At 40.4% G+C, this 27,209-nt stretch overlaps 3 protein-coding genes across 3 annotated transcripts in view; 1 reads left to right on the forward strand and 2 right to left on the reverse strand.

The window, feature by feature from the left end:
• Positions 1-9,501: 9,501 nt before the first annotated feature.
• The window catches only part of LOC136253623 (uncharacterized), a 123,207-nt gene continuing 105,499 nt past the window's right edge, over positions 9,502-27,209 (forward strand). Inside the window, exon 1 of the mRNA XM_066046289.1 lies at positions 9,502-9,583. The gene's annotated coding sequence lies outside the window, so the exon portion shown is untranslated. The remainder of the gene's footprint in view (positions 9,584-27,209) is intronic.
• LOC136253621 (uncharacterized) lies at positions 22,105-22,629 on the reverse strand. The gene has a single exon (XM_066046287.1). The coding sequence runs from the start codon at positions 22,627-22,629 to the stop codon at positions 22,105-22,107; it is 525 nt and encodes a 174-aa protein (XP_065902359.1).
• LOC136253622 (uncharacterized) lies at positions 23,309-25,919 on the reverse strand. Its single transcript, XM_066046288.1, has 3 exons — positions 24,507-25,919; positions 23,601-24,158; positions 23,309-23,542 (listed from the first exon to the last, which is right to left on the reverse strand). The coding sequence occupies exons 1-3, from the start codon at positions 25,917-25,919 to the stop codon at positions 23,309-23,311; spliced, it is 2,205 nt and encodes a 734-aa protein (XP_065902360.1).

Below are 27,209 nucleotides of genomic sequence, written 5' to 3' on the forward strand. Positions count from 1 at the left end.
CCTAGAATACAGTACTTAAACAAGGGTGAACTTTGTCTGTTTAATGACAAAACTTTATTTGTGACCGGGCCTGCGATAATAGGGCATGTGGGCACATGATTTTTGCCTACTTTTTCACACTTTCAGCACTCATAAAATTTTGTACCATTATGGTATGGAATTGCAATTTTCAGCTCTTAGTAAGAATGTAATTGGCATCATGATGCAAGTTACAGAATGGAAATATACATTTCCAATACTGAGATATAGCCTATAGAGTGATGGGGTGTGGTTTGTGCCCACATGCCCTGTTTTCGCAGGCCCGGTCACATTTACTGATTTGAATTGAGGTTCACATGATGACCTAATAAACTGTCCCTCAGGTTCAGCCCACTTAAAGTAGCAGTTCCTTTTTTTTGCTGCAGCAGATTGCTTATATGAGTCAAGGAACTCCTGAATTCGTGTATGGCTCAGTTTACGAACCAACTCTGTGAAAATTCCATTTAGCTGCTTATACGGTAAAGAGATTGCTTCTGGTATTTTCCCCAATACAGTAGTGTAGAACATTGTCATTAGTTCTGTGTTGTTGTCCATGGCATCAGTAACTGACTTCACAAACTCAGTCCCCTGTTCACCAAATTGACTGACATTTGTGTGTTCTTTTGTCTTAACATCAACAGCTTTCAAGAAAGGCAACAGTTCTTGGCATGGAAAGTACATGTAGCCTTCATCTCGATATTTCAAATATGCCGGGATGTCAATCTTATCATTTTCCATGTGGACACTTAGTTTCTGTAACACTGTTATTTCTAAAGAAACTTGGTCTTTGTCTTTACTGGATGTTTTCATTTTATTGTATCTCGTCTTAAGCATATCTGCAAAGGCCCCTCCACCAAACCGGTAGTATACATCGTCAGTATCTTCATGAACTGCTGCCACTTGAATTGGTTCGGCTAATTTGATTACATTTTGGCATTGCTGGAGTAATTCATTATCTAATCAAAAACAGCCAAGCTGTAAAAAAAGGTGTGGCCCCCAAAAAGGCCATGGTGAAAAAAGATGTGAAATCCAAGGTGACAGCCAAGAAATGGCTGTGATGGTAGGTTAATGGTAAAAATTTTAATAACGACAATTCAGGTGAATTTGATGCCAAGACCAAGTGGCACAAAATTCACCTGAATTTTCGTTATTAAAATTTTTACCATTAACCAACCATCACAGCCATTTCTTGGCCGCCACCTTGGATTTCACATCTTTTTTCACCATGGCCTTTTTGGGGCCGCACCTTTTTTTACAGCTTGGCTGTTTTTGATTAGATATCTCTTCTTTTTGTATTTGTATACTGCAAAGCCAGCCTATGGCTGGCTTTGGGGCTTTTTTAACCCATATGTTTTTTTATTTACCACAGGAAGAAGAAAAGAACTTATAGAAGATTTTTAATACTTCAATTATTCTTGATTTTATTAGTAATTATAGAAATTATATACATATATTTATTACATGCTCATTATTCCCCACAGGATATTTTTTAGCAGCTGATCTCTCTACTGGGTGACTTAAAATATAGCTGAACTATATACAGGATGGTTTCTTTGTAGCTGAACTCTCTACAAGATAAATTCTTCTAGCTGATTTCTCTACAGGGCGATTTGTTTCTAGCCGAACTCTCTACAGGTTATTTGTTTGCAGCTAAACTCTCTACATCCATGGTGGTTTCTTTGTAGCTGAACTCTCTACATGATGGTTTCTTTGTAGCTGAACTCTCTACAAGGTGACTTCTTCTAGCTGAACTCTCTACAGGGTGATTTCTTTGTAGCTGAACTCTCCACATGATGGTTTCTTTGCAGCTGAACTCTCTACAGGGTGACCTCTTCTAGCTGATCTCTCTACAGGGTGATTTGTTTCTAGCTGAACTCTCTACAGGTGATTTGTTTGCAGCTAAACTCTCTACATGGTGCTTTCTTTGTAGCTGAACTCTTTACATGATGGTTTCTTTGTAGCTGAACTCTCTACAAGGTGACTTCTTCTAGCTGAACTCTCTACAGGTGATTTGTTTGCAGCTAAACTCTCTACATCCATGGTGCTTTCTTTGTAGCTGAACTCTCTACATGATGGTTTCTTTGTAGCTGAACTCTCTACAAGGTGACTTCTTCTAGCTGAACTCTCTACAGGGTGATTTCTTTGTAGCTGAACTCTCCGCATGATGATTTCTTTGTAGCTGAACTCTCTACGAGGTGACCTCTTCTAGCTGATCTCTCTACAGGGTGATTTGTTTCTAGCTGAATTATCTACAGGTGATTTGTTTGCTGCTAAACTCTCTGCATGGTGCTTTCTTTGTAGCTGAACTCTCTACATGACGGTTTCTTTGTAGCTGAACTCTCTACAAGGTGACTTCTTCTAGCTGAACTCTCTACAGGTGATTTGTTTGTAGCTAAACTCTCTACATGGTGCTTTCTTTGTAGCTGAACTCTCTACATAACGGTTTCTTTGTAGCTGAACTTTCTACAAGGTGACCTCTTCTAGCTGATTTCTCTACAGCGTGATTTGTTTCTAGCTGAACTCTCTACAGGTTATTTGTTTGCAGCTAAACTCTCTACATCCATGGTGGTCTCTTTGTAACTGAACTCTCTACATGATGGTTTCTTTGCAGCTGAACTCTCTACAAGGTGACTTCTTCTAGCTGAACTCTCTACAGGGTGATTTCTTTGTAGCTGAACTCTCTACATGATGGTTTCTTTGTAGCTGAACTCTCTACAAGGTGACTTCTTTTAGCTGATCCCTCTACAGGGTGATTTATTTGCAGCTGAACTCTTTAGGTGGTGATTTCTTTGTAGCTGAACTCTCTACATGATGGTTTTTTTGTAGCTGAACTCTCTACAAGGTGACTTCTTTTAGCTGATCCCTCTACAGGGTGATTTGTTTGCAGCTGAACTCTTTAGGTGGTGATTTCTTTGTAGCTGAACTCTCTACATGATGGTTTCTTTGTAGCTGAACTCTCTACAAGGTAACTTCTTCTAGCTGATCCCTCTACAGGGCGATTTGTTTGTTGTTGAATTCTCTACACGGTAATTTGTTTGAGGCTGAACTCTCTACATGGCGGTTTCTTTGTAGCTGAACTCTCTACAAGGTGACTTTTTCTGGCTGAACTCTATACAGAGTGATTTGTTTGCAGCTGAACTCTCTACATGATGGTTTCTTTGTAGCTGAACTCTCTACAAGGTGACTTCTTCTAGCTGAACTCTCTACAGGGTGATTTCTTTGTAGCTGAACTATTTAGGTGATGATTTCTTTGTAGCTGAACTCTCTCCGAGGTAACCTCTTCTAGCTGATCTCTCTACAGGGTGATTTGTTTCTAGCTGAACTCTCTACAGGTGATTTGTTTGCAGCTAAACTCTATACATGGTGCTTTCTTTGTACCTGAACTCTCTACATGATGGTTTCTTTGTAGCTGAACTCTCTACAAGGTAACTTCTTCTAGCTGATCCCTCTACAGGGCGATTTGTTTGTTGTTGAATTCTCTACACGGTAATTTGTTTGAGGCTGAACTCTCTACATGGCAGTTTCTTTGTAGCTGAACTCTCTATAAGGTGACTTTTCTAGTTGAACTCTATACAGAGTGATTTGTTTGCAGCTGAACTCTCCACATGATGGTTTCTTTGTAGCTAAATTCTCTATAAGGTGGCCTCTTCTATAGCTGAACTCTTTACATACAGTAGTGTCTAGTTTCTAGCTGATCTCTCTACAGGGTGATTTGTTTGCAGCTGAAATCTCTACAGGGTGATTTGCTTGTAGCTGAGCTCCTTACATTGTGTCTAGTTTCTAGCTGATCACCACAGTGTGATTTGTTTGTAGCTGATCTCTCTACAAGTTGATTTGTGTGTAGTTGATATCTCTACAGGTTGATTTGTTTGTAACTGATCTCTCTACAGGGCAATTTGTTTGTAGCTGAACTCTCTATAAGGTGATTTGATCTCTCTGCAGGTTGATTTGTTTGTAGCTGAACTCTCTAAAGGGTGATTTGCTTGTAGCTGAACTCCTTACATTGTGTCTAGTCTCTAGCTGATCTCTCTACAGGGTGATTTGTTTGTAGCTGATCTCTCTGCAGGTTGATTTATTTGTAGCTGAAGTCTCTACAGGGTGATTTGTTTCTAGCTGATCTCTCTACAGGGTGATTTTTTGTAGCTGATCTCTCTGCAAGTTGATTTGTTTGTAGTCGATCTCTCTACAGGGTAATCTGTTTGTAGTTGAACTGTCTATAAGGTGATTTTTTTGTAGCTGATCTCTCTGCAAGTTGATTTGTTTGTAGCTGAAGTCTCTACAGGGTGATTTGTTTCTAGCTGATCTCTCTAGAGGGTGATTTTTTGTAGCTGACCTCTCTTCAGGGTGATTTGTTTCTAGCTGATCACTCTACAGGTTGATTTGTTTGTAGCTGAAATCTCAACAGGGTGTATTGCTTGTAGCTGAACTCCTTACATTGTGTCTAGTTCCTAGATGATCTCTCTACAGGATGATTTGTTTGTAGTTGATTTCTCTGCACATTGATTTGTTTATAGCTGAACTCTCTACAGGGTGATTTGTTTCTAGTTGATCTCTCTACAAGTTGATTTGTGTGTAGCTGATCTCTCTGCAAGTTGATTTGTTTGTAGTCGATCTCGCTACAGGGTAATTTGTTTGTAGCTGAACTGTCTATAAGGTGATATGTTTGTAGCTGATCTCTCTGCAGGTTGATTTGTTTTAGCTGAACTCTCTACAGGGTGATTTGTTTCTAGCTTATCTCTCTACAGGTTGATTTGTGTGTAACTGATCTCTCTACAAGCTGATTTGTTTGTAGCTGATCTCTCTACAGGTTGATTTGTTTTAGCTGAACTCTCTACAGGGTGATTTGTTTCTAGCTTATCTCTCTACAGGTTGATTTGTGTGTAACTGATCTCTCTACAAGCTGATTTGTTTGTAGCTGATCTCTCTACAGGGTGATTTGTTTCTAGCTGATCTCTCTACAAGTTGATTTGTGTGTAGCTGATCTCTCTGTAAGTTGATTTGTTTGTAGTCGATCTCTCTACTGGGTAAGTTGTTTGTAGCTGTACTGTCTATAAGGTGATATGTTTGTAGCTGATCTCTCTGCAGGTTGATTTGTTTGTAGCTGAAGTCTCTACAGGGTGATTTGTTTCTAGCTGATCTCTCTACAGGGTGATTTTTTGTAGCTGACCTCTCTTCAGGGTGATTTGTTTGTAGCTGATCTCTCTGCAGGTTGATTTGTTTGTAGCTGAAATCTCAACAGGGTGTATTGCTTGTAGCTGAACTCCTTACATTGTGTCTAGTTCCTAGATGATCTCTCTACAGGATGATTTGTTTGTAGTTGATTTCTCTGCACATTGGTTTGTTTGTAGCTGAACTCTCTACAGGGTGATTTGTTTCTAGTTGATCTCTCTACAAGTTGATTTGTGTGTAGCTGATCTCTCTGCAAGTTGATTTGTTTGTAGTCGATCTCGCTACAGGGTAATTTGTTTGTAGCTGAACTGTCTATAAGGTGATATGTTTGTAGCTGATCTCTCTGCAGGTTGATTTGTTTTAGCTGAACTCTCTACAGGGTGATTTGTTTCTAGCTTATCTCTCTACAGGTTGATTTGTGTGTAACTGATCTCTCTACAAGCTGATTTGTTTGTAGCTGATCTCTCTGCAGGTTGATTTGTTTTAGCTGAACTCTCTACAGGGTGATTTGTTTCTAGCTTATCTCTCTACAGGTTGATTTGTGTGTAACTGATTTCTCTACAGGGTGATTTGTTTCTAGTTGATCTCTCTACAAGTTGATTTGTGTATAGCTGATATCTCTGTAAGTTGATTTGTTTGTAGTCGATCTCTCTACTGGGTAAGTTGTTTGTAGCTGAACTGTCTATAAGGTGATATGTTTGTAGCTGATCTCTCTGCAGGTTGATTTGTTTTAGCTGAACTCTCTACAGGGTGATTTGTTTCTAGCTTATCTCTCTACAGGTTGATTTGTGTGTAACTGATCTCTCTACAAGCTGATTTGTTTGTAGCTGATCTCTCTGCAGGTTGATTTGTTTCTAGCTGATCTCTCTACAAGTTGATTTGTTTGTTGCTGATCACTCTAAAGATTGATTTGTTTGTACCTGAACTCTCTGCAAAGTGTTTTGTTTGTAGCTGATCTCTCTACAGGATAATTTGTTTGTAGCTGAACTCTCTGCACAGTGATTTGTGTGTAGCTGAATTCTCTAGAGAGTAATTTAATTGTAGGTGAACTCTCTACAGGGTGCATGACTTGTTTATAGCTGAACTCTCTTCAGTGTGACTTGTAATGTTCTGAATCTCTACAGTGATCTAATTGTAGCTTAATTCTCCACAGGGTGACTTGCTTCTTGCTGAACTGTCTATAAGATTAACTGTTTGCAGCTGAACTCCCTACAGAATAACTTGTAATGTAATAGAATTCTATAACGGAGTAAATAAATTAGCTGAATGCTCTATTAGGGTGACTGTTCTATTAGAGTATCTCGATCTCGCATTTGCTACACAGAGTTGGCTTTCGAATCATAACTCAGTGGTTTGTAATCCAATTCTTCTATACTACTGCAAGGACTTTCTATGAAGATTATTCCAGCTATACACCGATTTTCAGCTCATTGCTCTTAGCGGTTTGCCTAGTAGGCGTAAAAACTAATCCTTTTTTATTACTAAAAATCGATCGCGTAATTGTGACACAGGTTCGGTTTTGTGTCATATCTCCGTGATCTTAATCTCGATTCCTTTCAAACCACCAAAAGGCACTCCTACGATGGTTACTCCATCTACATAGCAATTTTCAGCTCATTCCATGAAGCGGTTTACCCTGTAGGCGTGACAACAAATCGATCTTGTTTTACGCGAATAATCGGTAATAACGCCTGAACCATTCATCGGATTTGCACCAAATTTGATGCTAGGATGCGCCTTTGGACTCCCTTTCTGTGTGCCAAATTTCAAGGCGATCGGAGCTCGCGTTTGCGTTTTATAACAATTTTTGCAAGTGTGCGAAAAGACGAAGAAGAAGAAAACAAAAATGAAGAAAAAAAAACTAAACTTTGGCCGCTTATATCTCGGAAATGGCTTGAGTGATTTCCTTCAAATTTGGAATGTAGACTCCCCTAGCTGGCGGGAAACTCTGTAGCAAATTTCGTTTCAATCGGATAAGCTATCACCGAGATACAAAAGTGTGAAATGACGTTTTCTTTCTTCCTGTCAATATACTCACGGTGTGGCGCGCCGGCTTCTTGGGCCGCACGACACACTATCGTGTGTCTTGATATGTGGCGCTGAAATATGATATTAAAAAAGTTTTGCAGTATCACTGTTAACTGAGTAGCTGCTACAAACTTTGTGCCATTCGCTTCTGACTGTCACCACTTTCACTGCTAAGGGATCTGATGGGTGTAGACCTATATCTCAATTCACTGTTTTTCAACACAAGGAAATAACTGCAGTGGCTGTGCCACTTGAGTTGGAACTGTAAGTATCGCTCTTTTAACGTGGAACACTCATCATACAATCTTAGAAATGTTTCTTTCAAGTGCTCTGTGAAAAACGATAGAGCAACTGGAGTGACGGAATCACAAAATGCTTTTAGCAATTCTCTTACCACTGAAACCTCCTTTATTGTACTAGACAAACTCTTCAGGGTAATTTCTTCGTTACTTGTAGACGAAATACGAGCTAAAACGTTTTTCTTTTCAGTTTTGTTCAAGACATGACGTCGTCGGGTGGTCTTACGCTCTCCTTCTTGCTTAGTCTTGCATCGCTCAGAAGTGGTTTTCTTCGATTTTCGTTTAGCGGGTGGTGGCTCTGTTTCATCGTAATCTTCGCACTCTTTTTATTTATTTTTTTTCTTTCTTTTATAATACAGTTACAATACAAATTACTCTAAAACTAAACTACAAACACAATTAATTACAACAGGGGTTTGGGGAAAGGAAAATCAGAGTCTTCACACTGCAAAGCCCAGTACCGTAAAATCATACGGGCATTGTTCGTCCATAAAGAAACTGAAAGTTGTTGTAACAAATGTTTACGAGCCTGTTTGGTTGATGCACCACTTCTGGCTGTGGTGCGTTCAGCGATGGTACGAAGGGTCTGAAGCGCAAATGGTGACCAAAAACCAAAAGTTTCTACAACAAGTGGGACAAAGTCACACCCTACCTCCTCTACAGCATCTTGATGTCTCTGGTCCTTGGCTAACTTACCTGCTGCAGCAGCTACCCCAGCACAAGAAGAAGAAAAAGAAATGTGAGAAGGCTGGGTAGTGCTACGAACAGACACATCAAAATAAGCTGGACGACCATGCTGAAAGTCAGGGTGGTACACATCACCTGGGCGAGAATTATCTTCATAAGAAACACGTTGTTCCTTCAAAACTCCTGAGTGACTCTGGGACAAAGCATGATAAACAATGTCAACTAGAGCATCATGGCGACAAATTCTCATAGGACCATGAGAACATTCTAGAAGATGGTCACCAAATTGGTCAATGGAAGTAAGACACACACATAATGGGGAAAGTGGAAATAGAGGGATTCCGAGCCACAAACGAAGGCCAACAACAAACTCAGGACCAGGAATAGCCAGAGCAAGGGAGACTTGAGGAATAGCTTTGAGCCATCCACTGCTAGTACCAGATGAGTGAGAGAGAGCAGTAAGTCGAGCACGGTTTCGGATGTTGAAAGAAGCAAATAGTTGGTCATACTGATTTTGATCTAACAGAGCCTGTAAGTCCTGCTGGGTAGCAGAGGGAATAAAGATATCAGATGTAAACCTTTCAAAGGTAGCAACAGCAAGTTCTTCATTTGGAAACACTAGATCATGAAAGTCCTGGGATAGAAGATGAGAAGTCAGGAGACGAACACTATTACATGAATCCAAAAAGGCCGCAGCAGTGCACTCTTCGTCTTGTTCCATTATCTCATCATCAAATACATCAGCTTGCCATGAGGCTTGTTGAGACATTTCAACATTGGCGCACAAATGGATTTAAGCACTTTATTAAATAATTAATATATTGATAGCGCTTATTGAAAAGAGTCTGCATTATCACCTACTGTGCTGATCATGGATTGAAGCCATGACTTAACGCGGTGATTTCTCAGAGGGTATTGACACTTGGACACTCTCTCCTCTTTCTATATTATGGACTCTTGATGGAACTACCTTGTGGAATGCTCGTACATGGCCCAAAAACACTTATTCAATTTTGAAATAGTTATTTAAGAACATTTTTAGTGATGTTAGTTTGTACATAAGTAGTTACTGTATGTGTGTGTTTATGATGTACGTTTTTGCGCAGGGCATAGCTGAAAAGCAGCTTCGGCTGCCGCTGCCGCTGCCTCCCTGTTGAAATAACAATCGAAAAAAAGCTATGTAAAAATCATTTATATCAATTCATTTTTGAAGTTCAAACTAAAAATACCGCATGTGACGTCTTGTTGTGGCGCAAAAGAACCGCTGTTTCTATGTCACGAGTGATCTTTGGCGGTAATCGTGCGGTTAGTCACACCACCGGGAACCGGTGGGAGCTGGGACGAGCTCGGAAAAGAGGAACAGGCAGGAATCACCTGTCAAGGTATTATAGTGCTGTTTTGTGCTATAGGATAGGTTTTGCGTTACCAGACCACTTTTACTGATTGAACTTTTCAAAGGTCTGGTCATAGATGATAATATATACTACCGGCGTACCGTTGTATCATACAGTACGATAGTAACTGTATAGTAGGGACCACAAAGGAGTAGGCGTGGCCCACGAAATAATATCACCCAAAAACCAGCCTCGATTTTCCCTTACGACGATGAGGCAGTATTGGTGAGGTAAAACTAAGCCCAAACAGGCTTCAGATCGACCCGAAACGAATTTTAAAAAATTTTATTCAACGGAATTTTCTACTGACTGACTGAGTAACTGACTCACTGACTGATGCCTACAGACAAGCGTACCGCGATAACGGATAAGGCTACGGGCTTGATTTTTTCACTGTTCGACGTCACTTCGGCCCTACAGGTACCTTTTGGCATACCGCAGTACGTGAAATGCATTCTTCATGGACTTACCAGTGTCCTCCTTTGTGTCCCATTCATCTTTGCTGACGGGGAAAGGTGTCGATTTTTCGAAACGGAAATCGTCCGTATTTTTCATCGTGGCTATTTCGATTGCACAGGTGCTTTTCAAACAGTTCTTGATTCGTACTGCTGTTAACAGGTTGAACATAGCCTACAGCGAAGCGTAATGGATACTTCACTTTTCAGACGATAATTAATATGATTGGGGCGCGCAGCACGATTTTTCTTTTGGTATGCGTGGATTGTAGAGGTGCTTTTCGAACAGTTCTTGATTCGAAATGCTGTGTATCGGGTTGAACATACCTGACAACGAAGCGTAATGGATACTTTTAGGACGATGATTGATATAGCCGGGGCACGCAGTGCCTTTTCAGATGCGGTATGCGTGGGTTCACCAATCATAATAAAATTATTTACAAAAAAAGTTAACAAACAAGTACACGAAAAAATTAGGAATTTTCAACTAGAGTAGGGACCATAACACATCGATAAAAAGTACTGAAACAAGTTGGAGTAGTCCATGATATTAAATCACTGTAAAACAATATATCCCTTCTGTGCATTTCCGTTATGGTATCTTGAGCACAGTAGGGATATAGCTAACACTTCTTATTGTTTTACAGTGATTAATATCATGGACTACTCTAACTCGTTTCAGTACTTTTTATCGATGTGCTATGGCCCCTTCTCTAGTTGAAAATTCCTAATTTTTTTGTGTCCTTGTATTATATTATCTATGGTCTGGTGAACGCAGTAGCTTATGAGCCCCATAGCTACAGTTTTGTTGTGGCACCCCTCTAGATTTATGGGATTGTCTTCGTTGCTTCTGATTTCCGTGACAAACTCGTTGATCCCTTATGAGAACTGTGCCGTTGGCTTCGTCTTGTTTCAAACTAGTCATGCGCATGCAATTCTCGCCAACCAGGGGTATGGCACGTCCACAATTAATCACATACGCCCTTCAGCTACCAAATAACAAATCTCAAGCAATTCGCCCATGCAAGTAATTAATGTTGGTTGAAAACTAGTCTCGAAGAAATACTTATAAACAATACAAGCTCACAGTGATACAATACTATGAACAGATGTCCTTCAAAACCCAGTAACAACCTTACAAATCATGCGTGGCATTTCAAATCACAAATCCAATTTCAAATCGGCACAAATCAAGATTCAAATCATGAAATGATTTCAAATCACGTACAGATTTGCGAAGGTGTCACACCCCTCGTCGCCAACTGCCAACACAGCAATGAGAAGGAACCCCAAAATTAGTGTCGTTCAGTCCCAGACCACTTTGATTTTTCTTTTTGTATGGGGACGGAGCATAAAATGCTCTGGTTGATCTCTAATAGAATTTTCCTGTAGCCGGCCGTAGATCTAGCTGCAACTTTTGGGGATCATGGATTAGCAGTGGTAGTAAGTAGTAAATTAGGCTTGTTAACAAAGGAAATGACATGCATTTGCTTGGCAAGCCTGCATCCGAGGGCACATGTACCGTATTTCTCATCATTGCTTCGTAAAGAGACCTTTGCTATTCATTACCACTAATCAATAATCCACAAAAGTTGTAGATCCGGCACAAAATCCTATTGGGGATCTACCAGACCCTTTTTTCTCAACCCCACACAAAAAAGAAAAGTGGTGTATGTATGAGACTTCTATCGTACTTGTGATAGACTGACTAATATAGCTATAACCATGTGTAATGTTTTATGATGTCATTTATGGTACCTGTATCTATGTATACTGTGTTTAACCTTGTAATCAGTTAGTTGTAGTTGTCTATGTTATTCCTGATATATCTATCTAATCCAAAACAGCCAAGCTGTAAAAAAAGTCTGCGGCCCTCAGAAAGGCTATGGTGAAAAAAGATGTGAAATCCAAAGTGGCGGCCAAGAAATGGCTGCGATGGTAGGTTAATGGTAAAAATTTTAATAATGACAATTCAGGTAAATTTTGTGCCGCTTTTACAGCTTGGCTGTTTTGGATTAGATTTCATTTCTTTTTGTATTTGTATACCCCAAAGCCGGCCTATGGCCAACTTTGGGACTTTTTTATCCTATGTTTTTTTCTTTGCTACAGTATCTCGCACGTGCTGCACCAAGTTGGATTTCGTGTTATAACTCCGTGGCTTTAAGTCTGATTCTTCTACACCATAGATGAGCCTTTCTAAGATGATTACTCCATCTGTACAACGATTTTCAAAGCATTGCCCCAAGCGGTTTATCTGGTAGGCGTGGCAAGCAGTCGTTTTTTTTTATTAGCTAATCTCGATTGCTTAATTGTTACACACTGTTGGTTTTTTCGTTGTATCTTCCTGTTTTTTAGCTCGACTTCTTTCAAACCACAAAAGGTTTGAGGTTCAATAGTTAACCTATTCTCCCACCGATTTTCAGCTTCTTCCCATACGCGGTTTATCCTGTAGGCGTGACAACTTATTGGTGTTTTTTTCCGTGAATAGTCGCTCATAACTCTTTGCCTGTTTATAGTATTCCAGCCAAAGTTGGTACCAAGATGCGCCCTTATATCCTCCTTCTGTGCGCCAAATTTTAAGGCAATCGGATATGGCGTTCAAGTTTTATAGCAGTTTTTGTAAGTGTGCCACAAGAAAAAGAAAAATAAGAAAAAAAAACAACGAAGAAACTGAGCCAATTTTTGAAGTCGCATATCTCGGGAACGCGCCAAGCGATTTTGCTCAAATTTGGAATGTGGAGTACTGCAGTTGGAGGGCATGTCCACAGCAAAAATCGTCTTGTTTCATCAAGGAAGCACAGAGCTACGGAGGTGCAAAAATTGCATTTTCTTTCTTCCTGTCAATATACTCACGGGTGTTACGCGCCGGCTTTGGGCCGCACGACACACTACCGTGTGTCTTGATTGAGTTATTAACTAGGTCGTTCGTGTGCAAGCTATGATAGCTATTAGCTGTAAACAAGTGTCCTATTGCATCACTTCAGTCAGTGTTTATTAATTTTACGTCTTTACCTCTAATTGTCCACAAGAGGCTCATTGCATTACTGTGGGTTTCATTGTAGTCGTAAACAGTGTCTTATTACATCACTTCAGTTGGTGTTTATTAATTTTATAGCTATTAGCTGTAAATAAGCGTCCTATTGCATCACTTCAGTCAGTGTTTATTAAGTTTATTAATTTTATGTCTACCTCTAATTGTCCACAAGAGGCTCATTGCATTACTGTGGGTTTCATTGTAGTTGTAAACAGTGTCCTATTGCATCACTTCAGTTGGTGTTATTAATTTTATGTCTTAACCTCTAATTGTCCACAAGACGCTCGTTACATTATTGTGAGTTACATTATTGTGAGTTTCATTGTAGTTGTAAACAAGTGTCCTATTGCATCACTTCAGTTGGTGTTTATTAATTTTATGTCTTAACCTCTAATTGTCCACTAGAGGTTCATTACATTATTGTGAGTTTTGTGGTAGTTGTAAACAAGTGTCCTATTGCATTACTTCAGTTGGTGTTTATTAATTTTATGTCTTAACCTCTAACAGCCCATTTACACTAGCCATCTAGTTCGAATTATCTCGAATTGGAGCGATTTCCAAGTCAGTGTAAACGTGTACTGTATCGAACTGAACTGTGTCAAACCGCTCTGAAATGGACCTGCTAGGGATATGGGTCTGGTTCGATCTAGTTTGTTCTACTCGCCCAGACAATTGTGAACCTACAGCTCTAATAAGCAGAATAAGGATACAGAGAACTACAGCTAAAATGGCTACTGTAATGATGAAATGAAGCAACAGCGAAGTATTTAGGGGACGATATGGAAGGACAGCCTCAAAAACAACAAAAGGACTCTGAAACAAACAAGTGCATGTATGAATGAATAGTTAACCAACTCCACAGAGTTGAGAGGTTGTTGCCAATGCTGAAAACTTTATCATGCCTACTAACCATGCAATTACAGAGCACACAAATCCTTTAACTCCATCAACAATCTCTACTTCGATGAAAATTATGATTGTGAGTTTAAGTTATTTTGGTGATTGGAGCAGGTTGGCCTTTGTAGTATAAACAGGGCTAAAAAATCAATCTGGATCGAACTGAAACGATCTTGTCCAGAACGACCTGTAGTATAAACAGGCTGTAGTTGTCCACAAGAGGCTCATTGCATTACTGTGGGTTTCATTGTAGTTGTAAACAGTGTCCTATTGCATCACTTCAGTTGGTGTTTATTAATTTTATGTCTTAACCTCTAATTGTCCACAAGGGGCCATTACTGTGGGTCTCCTTGTGGCTGTAAACACTGTCCTATTGAGTCAGATGTCTTAGTAAATAAGAGACCTCCACACATCAAAGTAAACTCTGCATACCATTTTCTAGTTAAGATCCTGTTCCAACTGGATACTTCAAGTTTAATGCTAGAGCTAGCATTGCAACTTGCATTTCCTTACTGCATTAGCCCTGTCCATCATAAGACCTAAAGAATTCAATTTCATGTAATTGTGAGAACGTACATCCGCAGTACTTTCCACAACTGGAGTCCACCATGAAGAGTGTTACACTTCTTGCTAAATCGACCATATAGTTAAGAAAAATCTTTAACAGTATGAAACTGTGGTTAGTGAGGTAAAGTCACTGAGAAATGCTGGAGATCACTGTGTAGTTTGTGGAAATCCTAAAGCAAAAGTCCCATCAGTTTCTTTCCATCATCTCCCAAGCCGACAGATCGATCTTAGCAAGAGGAACTACTGGATCAAGGAGTTTGAAATAACCCTGAAGCGTATCATGATCAGGAGTTGTGCTTGTGTCTGTTGTCGACATTTCAGGAATGGCGACACAAGCAACAAGGCTGACAAGCATTTAGGGGTGTGATTTGCTTTGCCAAAAAAACAAGAGACACGGCCAGAGCAAAAAGGCTTGTGAAGCGAGCACGTACCCACTGATTTCGTGCTTCATTGCAGCACCCATCAGATATCAGCAGCTCATCGATGACAGAACAGAAAGAAATAGTACCAGACAGCATTTCGAAGGTTCTGGAGACTCAAGAAGAATTCCGCTGCCAGAAGTCCAATAATTGCAAGTGTTGTAGAACAAACTATCAGGTTATTAATACATACATAGCTAGTATACATCCATGAATCACTCTGAAGTGTGCCACTTTTTAAAATTGTATAACTTGTAGCTGCTTAGCTCTATCTTCCACCAATATGAATAGAAAAGAATAGCATTTTGTGAGTTTGTAATATTGGAATATACAGTAGCATGTGTAAGTAACTGTTGTTAGAAATGACCATTTGTATTAGCTACTAGTGAGAAACCCATAAACTGCTGTAACAATGTACTCCAAAAGTGTAGTGATTTCTTCTTAATTGCTCACTTGATGGCTTCACTGCATATTTCCTCTTATGATGGACAGGTCTAATTATGATAACCTTTTGAAAACAGTGTTTCATAACAGGCTGGTGTGTGGCATGTATGACACCATTATCCAGCACTGAATGCTTGCCAAGAAAGAACTCACCTTCAAAGCAGCCATGGAATTGTTTCAAGGCAACATCAAGAAACTGACAGGCCAGCTAGCAAACTAGTGTTGACCATGCTACCACTTCTACTGGTTCAGATTCAATTCATAAAGTTGCAGTGAATCCTCCTCAGGACCATTGCCATTACCTTTGTGGTAAACCTGGACATTGTGCCACTACCTATAAGTATAGGGATTCAAAGTGTCATAATATGGAAAAGTTGACACCATGTAGAAAAAGTTTGTCAGAGAAAGGCTAGGAAACAGCATACAAAAATGCTTCCCAAGAAGCCAATGCAAATAACAAACAAGAAGTCTGACCAGCCAAACATACCCAATGCTCAACATTCACACTTACAATGAGAAAACCACACCCTGAATTCCGTGGTCAGCATAAACAACTTGTCAGGAAATGTATAAACAGTGGAATGGACTGCTGCAATGGTGGAATAGTTGAATGGAACTTATTTAAAGTCCAACTTGGATTTAATTGAAGTCTAATTTTCCCTCAGTCAGTTTTTATAACCTTTGAGCCTCATCATGCACAAAACTGATCTAGTTTATCATTGTAATTCACTTGACAGAATCAGTTACATACAATAGTAGTTTGATCTATTGTTTGGTATATATATCAACTGACATTCTGTTTCAAAATGGGAAAATAAACCATGAAATGTTGGCTGACTGATTACCTATATGGTGATGGATTTTTAGTAGTTGAGTATTCTTGAATAGTGGTTGTACCTATGTAACATGTTTTTTACCAAACCTTACATTTTCAGAAAGCAGCAATGGTTACCATGTGCACTGTATTCAAGTACTGTACTGATGTTATTGTTCCAGACAACTTTACCAATCGAACTCTACAATATTCACGATGTCATTTCATGATGACAAATACATTATATGTGCTGGGTTACAATCTGAATACCAAATCCTTAACGAGTACTTAGGAATGAAGCAATTCAACGAAGTACTTATATAGCTCTGACATGAAACACTTTGTGGAACATCATACAGTATCATGAATGGTCTAGTTTTGTAAAAAAAGTTTTACCGTTAACCTACCATCACAGTCATTTATTGGCTGCCACCTTTGATTTCACAACTTTTTCACACAGGCTTTTTGGGGGCCACACCCTTTTTTCATAGCTTAGCTGTTTTTGTATAGATATCACTTCCTTTTGTATTTGTATACTCCAAGGCCGGCATGGCCAGCTTTGGAGTTTCTTTTACTTGTCTTTTTCTTTACTGCAAAAAGGAGGAAGACATCAAGGGCTAAATTCTGTGGATATTTTTATGATGCATTTTTTCTACAAAAATTAATACTGTATGAAAATTATCACATGTCCTCTCTCTTACAGGTAAACTCCCTAGGTTATAGCAGAAATATCTATAAGGAGACTTGTTTGTATTAGGGTTAAGACAAATAGTTCAAAGGTTCATTCGGTTTCATAACATTTGTATGCTGCTTTATCCCACCAAAGCTTCATTACCATGGATACTAACAAGCTAAACCAGTTGCACAAGTATTGTCACTCCTTGTGGAAGCTGCCATTTACATATTTTCTGCTGTAGTTATAGTCTAAACAATAGTTATACTGGGGCTATAACAAAGTGTAGGAGTTTGTCCTACAGTGTACACCCTAATAACCATCAATTGTGTTCATTAATAATATTGCTGACATGACATTTGTAACCAAGCTCCTAAGCTTCGGTAACATTTTCAAAAGAAGCTTCAGATGATGTGTTTGTACATTCATTTCAACCCTAGTTTGTATACTGAGAGACTTTCAATGTAGCTGGACTCTCTTACTGTTGTAGCTTAGCTCTCTACAAAGTGATTTGTTCATTGCTGAACTCTCTACAGAGTGACTACTGTAGCTGAACTCTCTACAGGGTGCTACCGGATGACTTGCTTGTAGCTGAACTCTCTAAAGGGTGACATTTCGTAGCTTAAATTTCTTCAGGGTGATTTGTTTAATAAATTCTCCACAGGTTTGTGCAACTGAACTTTCTACAAGGTGACTTGTTTGTAACTGAACTCTCTATAGAGTGACTTGTTTGTAGCTGAACTCTCTACAAGGTAACTATTTTGTAGCTGATTGGTGATTTGTTTGTAGCTAAACTCGCTACAGAGTGACTTATTTGCGGCTGCAGTATAGTAAAGAGAACTGGTCCTGTAGAGTCAAAAAGACTTTAAATTTAAGAAATTTCATGTGCCCACACAGCCCACCCTTGGCTACATTACTATATGCAAATTTGTCACTGAAATCTATACAGGGTGATTTGTTTGTGGCTGAATTCTCCACGGGGTGGTTTATTTGTGTAGAGGCAGACTTATTTGTGACCCAGTCTGAGTAAATCAGTCTTATCGCCCATGTCAGTAGATTCGATTTTTCACCCAGGACACAAAGCTACGTGAATAAACTATCTAATTCCACAATCAAAATCAGCTAGACTTGAGTGATCTGGTTTTGCTGGCTGCTTTTCCCAAGCCCAGTGGCGATCCGTACGTGCGGTGTGGGGCCTTAATGGAGCTCTGATCAGCCTGGGGATGACTGTATGTGGCTGTATGGCTATGTGGTGTTGAATAAGCACCTCTGCTGTGAATTTCCTTTCATTTTAGCCAGTTTTGAGACCTAAATGGCCCAAAACTTGGCCTAATTCATCCCTTGGCCTTCCCTTTCAATTTTTGAACACCATCTTGCCCGCTTCCCACACAATTTGCAGCTCGCCTGATACAGTGAACCTCGATTTAAAAACTATCTAAAATGGCGAGAAACTTAGCTGTTGGCTACTTGCACAGTGGATGCTCTGGAAGGTAAGGAATTGGGGTAAAACGTGTGAAAATTTGGTACACACAGCTTCAACCATTGGCGAGCTACAACACACTAAATACTTAAAACCGGCGTTTCTCGATACTTTTAAATAGGCAATACGCCCGGTTTTCTCAGACTGGGTCACATTTTAGTTAATATATTCATGTGATTATTGTAATTATAATTATCCTTGTAATTGTACACATGCGCTGTATGCGGTTATGACCATGTGCAGATCATTCCAATTAATGCCATAATCCTACATGGTGACAGGAGTGGGATTTGTCTAAGAATGATGGGAGCACTACAGCTTAAAGTCCCAAAACCGTTCAACTTTAAGAAGCCAGAGGAGTGGCCTCGGTGGAAAAAAGGTTCGAACAGTATCGCATAGCATCAGGCCTAGGAGAGGAGAGTGTCCAAAGACAAGTCAGCACATTGTTGTATTGCCTTGGAGAGGAAGCTGACAGTATTCTCAGTTCGTCGAACATAATGGAAATACAAAGCCGACATATGTTCTTTCAAAGTTCGACTCCTTTTGAATAGCTGTAATGCAATCAAGATAACGCGTGCCTTGTGGCTGCTGTGTTATGAGGGTTATGTCATCTTCAAAAGAGTCCTCAGTTAGTGAGTCTACTGCTGAAACTGTTTTGGAGATTAAGCATTGTGATTTGTAGTGGCCTTTGTGATGGCATCGGTGTCAGGTTGCATCATGAACAGGACACTGGGCTTTTCTGCAATGCACTTTGCCACATCGTGTACACAGCTTCCTAGACAAGTTTGATATCTTGAAGCTAGAAGATTGTTTCTTAGTTAACATGTTGCGATTTACCCAAACTCCATCCAAACTTACAGGATTCCCTTTGGTATCACATTGAAGGAGCTCCTGCTGTTCATGAACTGCTTCTTTGATTCTGATGGATTTCTTGGCCTTGTCAAGTGTTAACTTTTTGCCTGCCTGTAGGCGTTCTGACAAGCCTATATCACGTATACCAACCACAAGGCAGTCTCTAATCAGCTTGGATTTCATACTACCATATTTACAGGATTCAGCAAGATTGTATAATGCTGCAATGTATTGCTCAGCATACTTGCTCTCTTGTTGTACACAGCGATTAAATCTTGCCCGCTCAAAGATCACATTTTTTGTCTCCTGAAAAACAAAAGATGTGGACTGCCACAATTCTAGCAGGGGAAGCCGACACTATTTAAGCTTGACACAGGGGCAGAAGTTACTGCAGTCTCAGAAAACTTCCTTCAGACATGCACAGCTCAATTACAGAAACCCTCACAGCTACTGTATGGTCCAGGCTGCTATCCATCCAGGTGTTGGGACAATTTAATGAAACCCTCCAATGTAAAGACCAATCATCTCAACAAACTGTTTTTGTTGTCAAAGGCCTGAAAACCAACCTGTTGGGCCTTCCTGCCATTACAGCACTCAAGTTAGCTGCCAAAATCGACGCTATTACAGACTACCAAGCTATAATTGAGTAATCCTTTCCCATATTGTTCCAAGGCCTTGGAAATCTTGGTGAGCCTTATGTCATACAACTCCTGCCTGATGTGCAATCACATGCATTACACATGTTGAGAAATGTGCCACTCCCACTAAGAGATAAGGTTCGTGATGAGCTTAACAGAATAAAATCTATAGGATTAATTTCCAGATTAGAACAACCGACTTTGTGGTGTGCGGGGATGGTGGCCATTCCAAAGAAGAATGGATCAGTACGTATCTGTGTAGATCTATAGCGACTAAACAGAGGAGTGCAACGGGAAGTATACCCCCTCCCCAAAGTTGAAGAAACACTAGCACAGCTCACTGGAGCTACAATTTTCAGCAAGCTAGATGCCCAATAGTGGGTTCTGGCAGATCCCCTTAAGTCCAGAGTCCCCCGCCCACTTACTACCTTTATTACATCATTTGGTTGTTTTTGTTTTAATAAACTTCCTTTTGGAATATCTAGTGCACCAGAGCACTTCCAGCAACAAATGGTCAACATCCTACAAGGCATGGACGGGGTGGTGTTTCAGATGGATGATATCTTAGTATTTGGCAGGATACCCAAAGAACACAACGATTGCTTAAATGCAGTGCTAACTCGAATCCAAGCAGATGGAGTAATATTTAATAGAGAGAAGTGCTCCTTTGGTCAAAGAAAGCTTAAGTTCCTTGGGCATGTCATTGACAAGAATGGGGTGTCAGCTGACCCAGAAGATCACTGCATTTACACAAATGAAGGCACCATCCACTGTTACTGAGCTCTGCTGTTTTAATGGCATGGCTAACCACCTTGGTAAGTTCTCGATCCCGTAATTTGTCTAACCTCCTTTGCCCACTGCAGGCTTTACTCAAGAAGAACTGTACCTGGTCATGGGACACAGCACAAGAAACAGCATTTCTGCAGTAAAGCAGGAACTGGTTATTAACAGAGTACTGGGATTATATGATCCAAATGCCAATGCTAAAGTATCCGCTGACACATCTCTTACAGGCTGGGAGCAGTGCTGCCACAGAAACTTGACAACACACAGAAACCCATTGCATATGCATCCAGAACCATGACAGATGCTGAGTGCCATTATGCCCAAATGGAAAAGGAGGCACTGGGTTGGGAATGTGAGAAGTTCTCCTGCTCCACCCGGAGCAAACAACGTTGCCTTTCAACAAGAAATTGAATCTTACGTGGCTTCAGTGGTAACTGCTCCCTCTGCTAGTAATGATAGACTATAGCAATATCAAGTTTCTCAAAATGCAGACATATTTGCTCTTCATTGTCTCAGTGTTGCATAGAGGGCTGGCCGGCAAAGCACAAGCCAATAGCAATGCATCCTTATTGGGAGCGTAGAGCTTCATTCAAAATCACTAACAATCTCTTACCGTACACCTGTTGTATTGTAGTACCAGAATCCCTTCAGCAGGAAACGTTGACGAAAATCCATCAAGGCCACCAAGGAATTCAGCACTACAGAGCTAGGGCCCAGGCAGCAGTTTGGTGGTTGAAAATGTCCCGTCAGATCAGAGAGATGGTGCAAACCTGCCCAGACTGTACTAAATGCTTATCACCACCATGAGAACCAATGATTTCCTCAATCCTTCCAGACTACCCTTGGCAAAAAGTGGGTTCTGATTTATTTCAGCTTCATGAACACACATATCTGGTGGTGGTGGACTATTTTTCTCGACACCCAGACATTGTGAAACTCACTAGCACAACATCACAGAGTATCATCAAATCTTTTTCCTCCATCTTCGCCCGACATGGAATTCCAGCAGAGCTCATAAGAGACTGTTCCACAATACAGCTCCAAAGAATTTGCAGACTTTGCCAAGCAATATAGTTTCTGCCACACCACCAACAGCCCCCATTATCCTTAAGGAAATGATTTAGCAGAACGAACAGTAAAAACTGTGAAGGCTTTGCTAAGTAAATCAAGTGATCACTGCTTAGCCCTACTGACTTGCAGAGTGACACCCTGTGGTTTCTTCCCAACTAGGTTCAAGGCATTCTTCCCAACTAGGTTCAAGGCAACCGCTCACAAACACAGTTCAACATGATCAATAGTGCACTATTAATAGAATCAATACACGAGGTCGGTGCGCATGCATTTGTGCATTACATCATAGTGTCATTACAACACCCCCTCCCTTAAAAAAAATGGAAGTGGGGAAATAAAATTTTACAAGAAATACAAGTGTTCTACAATAATGCTAAAATTATAGATTTAGTCTGTTTGGTGGACGTCTAATCCTAGAAGAATGCCTAGGGATTGGGTCTCCGTCAGTAGTTGATTCAATAACTGGAATGTCAACTTCTATAACTTCTTGGTTTTCAATTTCCATGTCATTTTTGTCAAGGAATTGTGAACAGTCCTTCAATAACTGATCGACATGTCTTTTCCATAACTGACAATCATTTAATTCCACTTGGTAGGAGACTGGTCCTAATACTCCCTTAACAATGCCCGGTAACCATGAAGGATGACCACGGTAGTTGCGGACAAGTACTTTGTCACCATGTTGAAAACTTCTGGCTTTAGAATGACCATCATAATATTGTTTCTGACTCATCTGAACCTGCTCCACATGTTTGGCAATGTCAGGGAGAACAAGATCTAAGCACGTTTTGAGCTGTCTGCCCATCAGTAATTGACAAGGAGGTACCCCTGTTGTGCCTTGAGACGTTGTACGGTAGTTAAGTAACACACGTTGTAGTTTAGTGTCTAATGAATTACCATCCATCTTCTTCAATGCAACTTTACATGCTTGGACAGCTCATTCTGCAAGTCCATTACTGGCTGGATGATATGGTGATGAAGTAATCTGTCTAACACCATTTGCAGTCAAGAACTCTCTCATTTCAGCACTTACAAAGGGTGAACCATTGTCAGATACAATTGAATTTGGGATGCCATGGGTGGCAAATAATGTTTGCAACTTTGTGATGAAGTAGCTGACTTAACAGGAAATACCTCTATCCACTTAGAGAAAGCATCAATGACTACAAGGAGCATATGGTTGTCAATGGGACCAGCGTAGTCCATATGTAGCCTACTCCAGGGTCTTTCTGGAAATGACCAAGGGTGCAAGGGAACCACTGGGGGCAGATTCCTGGAGGCTTGACATGCCACACAACAACTGGCCATAGATTCTATGTCTTTATCTATGCTAGACCACCAGACTACCATTCTTGCTCTCTCCTTCATACGAGACATTCCTTGATGGGAATCGTGCAACTCCTCTAGAATACGTTGCCGACCAGCTTTAGGAATGATGACTTGACTTCCCCATAATACACAACCATTACAAACTGATAACTCATGTCGACATGAAGAGTAAGGGTTAAATGATGAATCAACTGATGTTGGCCAACCCCGGAGGACGTATGAGTGAACTCGTGATAAGACTGGATCTCGATGAGTCATTGTCCAGTTGATATGTGTTTCAACAACAGTACTAGTTCTACAGGCATGGTCACATCTTTATCAGGTGCAAGTACTGGGAGGAGACTCAGGGTGTCTGCATTAGTATTGGTTGGTCCCTTCATAAACTTGATGGTGTATTCATATGAAGCCAGTGCAAGTGCCCACCATTGTATTCGACCAGATGCCATGGCTGGTACCAGTTTGCTTTCACTAAACAAACTTTGTGGTGGCTTATGGTCAGTGTTGAGGGTAAACTTGTGACCAAACAAATATGTGTGAAACTTTCACTCCAAAAATGAAGGCTAAGGCCTCTTTTTTCAACTGGCTATAGTTGCGTTCTGCAGTGTTAAGTGTTCTGGAAGCGTAGGCCACTGGTTTTTCATCTCCATTGTAAACTTGAGATAACACAGCCCTGATGCCATACTGTGAGGCATCACATGAAAGCACTAAGGGTTGGGAGGGGTCATAATGCACCAGCAGTGCTGATGATGTCAACATATCTTTTGATTTAATAAAAGATTGTTGTTGTAGTTCACCCCAAGACCACTTAACATCTTTGCGAAGCAATTGATATAGGAGAGCTAGGACAGTCGATACATTTGGGAGAAACTTCCCATAGTAAGTCAGCAAGCCAAGGTACGCTCTTAGTTCTGATATGTTTTGCAGCTTAGGGGCAACTTTTATAGCCTCAACATTTGTACCAGATGGATGTATACCATGCTGATCTATTATGTGGCCCAGGTAATCAACTGATTTCATTAATAATTGACATTTCTGTTTCTTCAAGCGCAAGCCAGCTTGTTTAAAACGTAAGAGGACTTCTTGAAGTGTTTTGATATGTTCAGACTGGGACAGGCCAGTAATTAATTATGTTGTCAAGGTATATGAGAACGTGAGGAATACCTTGTAATAGTGATTCCATAGTGCCCTGAAATATGCCAGGCACAGAGGATACTCCAAAAGGTAGCCTATTGTAAACAAATAAGCCCTTATGTATATTAATTGTGAGCACCTCTTTTGACTGGTCATCAACTAACACTTGGAAATAAGCTTGACTCATGTCCAACTTAGTAAACAAGACACCCCTGCCAAGTGTGGCAAACAAATCCTCGATTTTAGGGAGTGGGTAGTGTTCAACCCGTGAAGCACGATTTGTCGATTTGTGGTTAATTTGTAATCTCCACATATTCTCACTGATTGCTTGTCTTGCTTAAGGACTGGCACAATAGGAGCGGCCCACTTAGAATATTTCACAGGTGAAATAATTCCTTGAGTTTCCAACTTCTGTAGCTCTATCTCCACCTTTTCTTTCATTGCATAGGGTAGGGAGTGAGCTTTACAAAATCTAGATGGAATGTTGGGATCAATGTATATACTGGCTTTGCTACCTTGCAAGGTACCAAGCTCATCGGCAAAAACTTCTTCAAAGGATTGTAACAACTGAGCAAGTTGGTCATGGACCATGTGAATTGGTTGGAAAAGGTTTGACCAGTTTAGTGGGGTATGTCGCAACCAATTCCTGCCAATTTGTGTTGGGCCATTTCCAGCAATGATCACCAGGGGTAATGCACACATTTTACCATCATACTCTACATTGCACATAACCTCACCCTTAACACTGAGTTTCTCTCCTGAATAAGTACACAAGTTCACCAGTGATCCCTGCAGCTCCTCTGATGAAATCTCCATGAATTTGGTTTCAGTCATGATGGAGACTGCAGCACTAGTGTCAATTTCCATCGGAATTGGCTTCCCATTTAAACTCATAGTAACATGTATGGGATCCGTGTTAGTAGCTGTGGCTCTTGTGTCTTGGATTGTAAACAAGGGATACTCATCATGTTCCTTTTGAACAGGTTCTTCTGTTATTATATTAGCTGGCAGCTTGGCCTTTGACACTGGCTGTTTGCTGTGACAGACTTTTGCCAAGTGACCTGTCTTGTTACAATTTGAGCATACCGTGTCTTTAAATTGGCACTGAGGTGCTTTATGATTGACTCTTCCACAACGAAAACATTTGACTGAACTGAATGTTTGTTGCTGTGACACTGTGTGCACTGGATCAGTAGGCAGGGAGTGTTGAATATCTTTTGTGCCTTGAACTGCAGACTCTAGGGCTAAAGCTATCTCTCGAGCTTTGGAATATGTGAGGCTCTTCTCAGCTAACAAGCGCCTCTGAATCTGTGCATCATTTATGCCGCACAGTAGTCTATCTCTCAGCATCAACTCCAATGTGTCACCAAAGTTACAATATTGCGCTGGCGCTCGCCGTTCCACGATATAGGTGGCTACCGATACTCCTGGCTGCCTTACTCTGGTGTTGAATTTAAATCTTTGCACTATCTCCGAAGGTGGGGGGCAGAAATGTTTCTTCATCACCTCCACCAATTGCTTGAAAGATTTCTCCATTGGGGTACTCGGAGAGATCAAGTTTCTTAGAATTTTGTATGCCCGTGCGACGATAGAACTTAACAATATCGCACGCTGCTTATCAGTTTCAGTGACACCATTAGAGAGGAAATAGAACTCCATCCTTTCGACATACTGAATCCAGTCATCTCCCGAAGTAGGGTTGAACTCCTCCAATTTCCCAAAAGAAGTGGCCATCGTGGGTACGAAGTGTGCTCGTTGCCAATATGTTGTATCTTCCCAACTAGGTTCAAGGCAATCACTCACAAACACAGTTCAACATGATCAATAGTGCACTATTAATAGAATCAATACACGAGGTGCGTGCGCATGCATTTGTGCATTACATCATAGTGTCATTACAACACACCCTTCCCCTGGTGTGGCTTAAGTCCAGCGGAATTGTTGATGGGAAGGAGAATGAGAACAGAATTGCCACAGATTAAGTCACATCTAGTTCCAACTTGGAGTCATCTTAAAACCTTTCAGCATAAAAATGCTCAGTTTAAAGCTGAACAGGAAGCCCAGTACAACCGATACCATCGTGCATGGCCTTGCCTACCCTGGAGGAAAATGTACAAGTTTGGATGAAAACAGATAATCATCAACAGTTAGCTAAACTAAAATCGAAAGCAGATACACCAAGATCCTGCCTCCTTGATGGTCTGACTAGGCAAATTAGGTGGAACCACCAACACATCACCATTGTATCGTCTACCCCTTCCTATCATAGAACTGACACTACAAGCACTTCAGGACATAACAGTTTACATTCAACTCATATTTCAACAAGGTCAAAGACAATAACTGTTACACATCCTTCTGATCATCTCCACTTCTATAGAAGGGAGGATGTAGAGACAGACTTATTGTAGTTAATATATTCATGTGATTATTGTAATTAGAATTATCCTTGTAATTGTATGCATGCGCTGTATGCGGTTATAACCATGTGCAAATCATTCCATAATCCTACAATTTTTTAACTGAAATCTCTACAGTGTGACTTGTTTATTACTGAACACTGCATAGGGTGATTTGCTTGTAGCTGAACTCTCTACAGGGTGACTTGTTTGTAGCTGAACTCTCCACAGAGTGACTTATTTGTGACTGATCTCTCTACATTGTGACTTGTTTGTAGTTGAACTCTCTACAGAGTGATTTGTTTGCAGCTGAACTGTCTTCAGAGTGATTTGTCTTTCTTCCTACTGACTTGATTGTACTTGGACTCTCTATTGAGTGACTTGTTGCTAGCTGAACTCTCTACATGGTGACTTAATTGTAGCTGAACATTCTAATGTAGTGACTTATTACGTAGCTGAATGTTCTATTAGGGTGACTGCACTATTAGAGTATCTTGATCGTCACTTATTGCACCTAGTTCACTTTCATAGTGTAGCTCAGTGTATTTTAATGATTCAACTGAAAGTCTGTTCTGAAATAGTTTATCTACCTATCTACCTGATTTTGTTACCTGGTAGTACTGCG

Source organism: Dysidea avara, chromosome 4 (assembly GCF_963678975.1).
Source record: "Dysidea avara chromosome 4, odDysAvar1.4, whole genome shotgun sequence".
Classification (NCBI taxonomy): Eukaryota; Metazoa; Porifera; class Demospongiae; order Dictyoceratida; family Dysideidae; genus Dysidea; species Dysidea avara.

Coding starts and splice junctions, on each gene's coding strand:
- LOC136253621 (XM_066046287.1), bottom strand. CDS start 22,629: ATGGATGGTAATTCATTAGACACTAAACTACAACGTGTGTTACTTAAC.
- LOC136253622 (XM_066046288.1), bottom strand. CDS start 25,919: ATGGCCACTTCTTTTGGGAAATTGGAGGAGTTCAACCCTACTTCGGGA. Junction 24,159..24,506: donor TTAAGCAAGACAAGCAATCA/GTGAGAATATGT, acceptor GGCCTGTCCCAG/TCTGAACATATCAAAACACT. Junction 23,543..23,600: donor CCTTAGCCTTCATTTTTGGA/GTGAAAGTTTCA, acceptor ACTGACCATAAG/CCACCACAAAGTTTGTTTAG.